Source organism: Myotis davidii, unplaced genomic scaffold (genome assembly GCF_000327345.1).
Source record: "Myotis davidii unplaced genomic scaffold, ASM32734v1 scaffold698, whole genome shotgun sequence".
Lineage (NCBI taxonomy): Eukaryota > Metazoa > Chordata > Mammalia > Chiroptera > Vespertilionidae > Myotis > Myotis davidii.
In genome coordinates, this window is record NW_006290032.1 from 2,443,785 (window position 1) to 2,446,887 (window position 3,103).

The window sequence follows — 3,103 nt, forward strand, 5'->3', positions numbered from 1 at the left end:
GGGGGGGGTGCATCTTACGCAGGGAAACGTGAGCAAAGACAACCCCAAGGCAGGAAATGATAGTGACAATCTCCAGGTGCGGGGAGAGATTAGTTTAGTCCCAAACTGAGAGTACATACAACGGGTTGTCGCACAAATCCGTGGTCCCTGAATGGAAATGCTTGTCTCAGAGGTCAAAACCTGAAAGCCATGCTAAGAGCACAGCATAACATGCCAGTAAAATGATGAATTAGGTGGGTTTTCTATGTTCCAGTAGATACATTTGGAAATTAATTTATTCTTTTTCTTTTCATTCCCCACAGAGTTGCCACCCCATTTGGAGGTTTTGAAAAAGCATCAAAAATGGTGAAATTCAAGGTCCCAGATTTTGAGCTACTACTTCTGACAGATTCCAGGTTCATGGCCTTTGCCAACCCGCTTTCTGGCAGACGGTCCTTCAACAGGACTCCTAAGGGGTGGATATCGGAGAACATCCCCATAGTGATCACCACCGAGGCCCCAGAGGAGCCCACCGTCCCGGAGTCGGAAGACCTGTGAGCGGACCGCGGCGAAGGCCGCGGGGACCCTGCACACACATGTCGCTTCTGTTATTCCATTTGCTGGCAAAGCCACTCACACTCTTTAGCAGCAGCAGCAGCAGCTCAATAGTCACTTAGCAAAGTTCCTCTTATGGCATTTAATTCCCACCTCGGAGCAAATACTAATAAACAACCCGTAATCTTGTTTTAAACCCTTTTTAGCTCACTTGTGTTCATTCCTCACTTTGTTTTCGCGTGGTCCAAACAATCCCACCTTCGACTGGGGAAGCCCAGATCGGACAAAAGGGTCCACCCTTTCTCCTTTCACACAAGCTAGTCTCAAATCCAGCTTTGCAAGTGGCATCTAGAATCAACACGCAGTGGAGATGTTCAGACGCATTCCGGGCGGGATTTAAGGGGTGGGGGGGAGGGAGGAGGCTGGGCTGGGCCCTTCCTGGTGACCATGGACCACAGCGTGTCTGGATGGAGCCTTTGCATGAGACATCTGACCGTTTCTAAGGGCCCTGTCTCCTTCCGCATGCTCTGAGTCACGCGGTAATTATCCCAGACATTCTCCAGAGTTCAACTGGGTTGTTACACCGGCTTCACATTCCACCAAGGAGACTGTGACCATGACTCAGGGAACCCACTGTCCTGCTGCCTCGTTTTAAAGGCCAAGGTTACCGGCCATTCGAGTTCCTCACACCCCAGTGCTGTGTGCCAATGAGGTTCAACTTTACCTGTACATTGTTAGGAGTGTGCAAGCAAATACAATGCACACTGCTATACCTCCAAGCAGATGTATATGTGAGAGGGAGAGAGAAATTTGAATTGGTCTCTGTCTTTGATGAATCCTTAAATTCTGTTCAAATCCTTAAGCACTAGGGAGTATAGGCTAGAAAACAAACAAAAACAAGCAACGGCAGGTTCAGCCAGTTGGCATGGCTCAGTGGTTGAGTATCGACCTGTGAACCAGGAGGTCAGGATTCAATTCCTGGTCAGGGCCCATGACTGGGTTGTGGGCTCAATCCCCAGTGTGGGGCGTGCAGGAGGCAGCCGATCCATGGTTCTCTCTCATCAGTGATGTTTCTCTCTCTTGCCCTTCCTCTCTGAAATCAATTTTAAAAAACAACAACACAGCAGAACACTAAAACCTCTGAAAATAACGTTACACACATCCGCCATGAAGTTTGTGAATACACTGGAATAGAAGACTCAAACTAACAAAGTTACAGATATGTCTCAAAATATGATCGAGGAAGCACAGAACTGGTAAGCAATAAACACCAGTTCTTCCCTTTTAAACTCAGTGAAGAGTTCTGTGATAGAGGTTGAAATGGAGAATGTCCCACCCACAGAAAACTACCTAAGATTAAGCTCAGGAGGTGGAAGAGGGAGTGTGCACAGCGGAGGGAGGAAAATGCATGCAGCCACACTGCTTGTTTACAAAGAATCTGCCTGTCGCACTGAGACTCGTGGTTGTCTTAATCACTCTCCAGCCTCTTAAGTAAATTTTAAAAAAATTTAATGAAAAATGTAATCCCTAGAAATGATATTAATATATTATAGTCACACATATTGTCATTGGTATAATTTAAAATATAACTTTAATATATATTATTTTATTTATGTTTTGGTGTTTACCTGTTTTATTAAAATAATTTGGCACCTGTGATAAATGCTAGGTATGAGGCTCCCATCACACCATTTTTTGGTTCATTTTAACCTCTTAAAAACAAAAATTACTCATATCCTATTAGGCATTTGCTGAAATGGTTTTGTTTTCATGGGCAGTTTGAAATGAGTTACTATTTTTCATTAAATTGGAATTTGATTGCATGGTTTTAACTACCACCAAGTGGATCACCATTCCATCAACCACCCAAAGGGGGCCAACCATGAGCTGTGTCAGCTACAGAACAGGCCACCCAGCACCACGGAGCAGACGTTAAAAGGGAGAAGCTAAGTGTATTTTTAAGATGAGGTGGAAAAGGATGGCCCACCCTTAGGTCACTACTGCATTTCCCTTTCCTGCAAGTGGCTGTTCATCTCGCTCAGCTGTCTGAAACCTTTAGAAGGGCCAACGTTTCACACTCCACTGGCTGTGCAATTACGATTTCAAAGGCATTTTTATTGGGTTTTCCACGGACTTGAAAAGCAGCGACATCTTTCCGAGTCTGAAGAAATACTACAGTCTGTTCAGAGCAGCAGAAAGACTGGGAGGTCTATTCCCCGCCCATGTCACGCATGAAACGTGGAATAAAGGGGTCAGAACATGAAGAGAACACGTGAGGGGGTGAGAGTACGTGTTGGTCGACTACTGGATGCCAAGCACGAGACTCACTGCTTGAGAAAGGCTCACTGAGATCTATTTTAACATTTCACTGGCACAATTACCCTGCGGGAAGGTATTCAAAATAAGCTCCGTTTTACCTAAGAAGATCGAGCCTCGGAGAACTGAGGTAATTCACCTGATTCTGGCTCAAAATGGGGAGAACTTGGCAAGTCTGACTGAAAAATAGGTAAGAACTCATGTTCATCACTTCTCTTTCAGAATCAAATTCAGCACCAAACTATCTTACTAC

General features: G+C 45.1%; 1 protein-coding gene across 1 annotated transcript in view; it reads left to right on the forward strand.

The window, feature by feature from the left end:
* MYOZ2 (myozenin 2) overlaps positions 1-735 on the forward strand; it is a 25,217-nt gene extending 24,482 nt beyond the window's left edge. Inside the window, exon 6 of the mRNA XM_006762891.2 lies at positions 303-735. Within this exon, the coding sequence (XP_006762954.1) occupies positions 303-537 (235 nt within the window). The 3' untranslated portion in view covers positions 538-735. The remainder of the gene's footprint in view (positions 1-302) is intronic.
* The last annotated feature ends 2,368 nt before the right edge of the window (positions 736-3,103 follow it).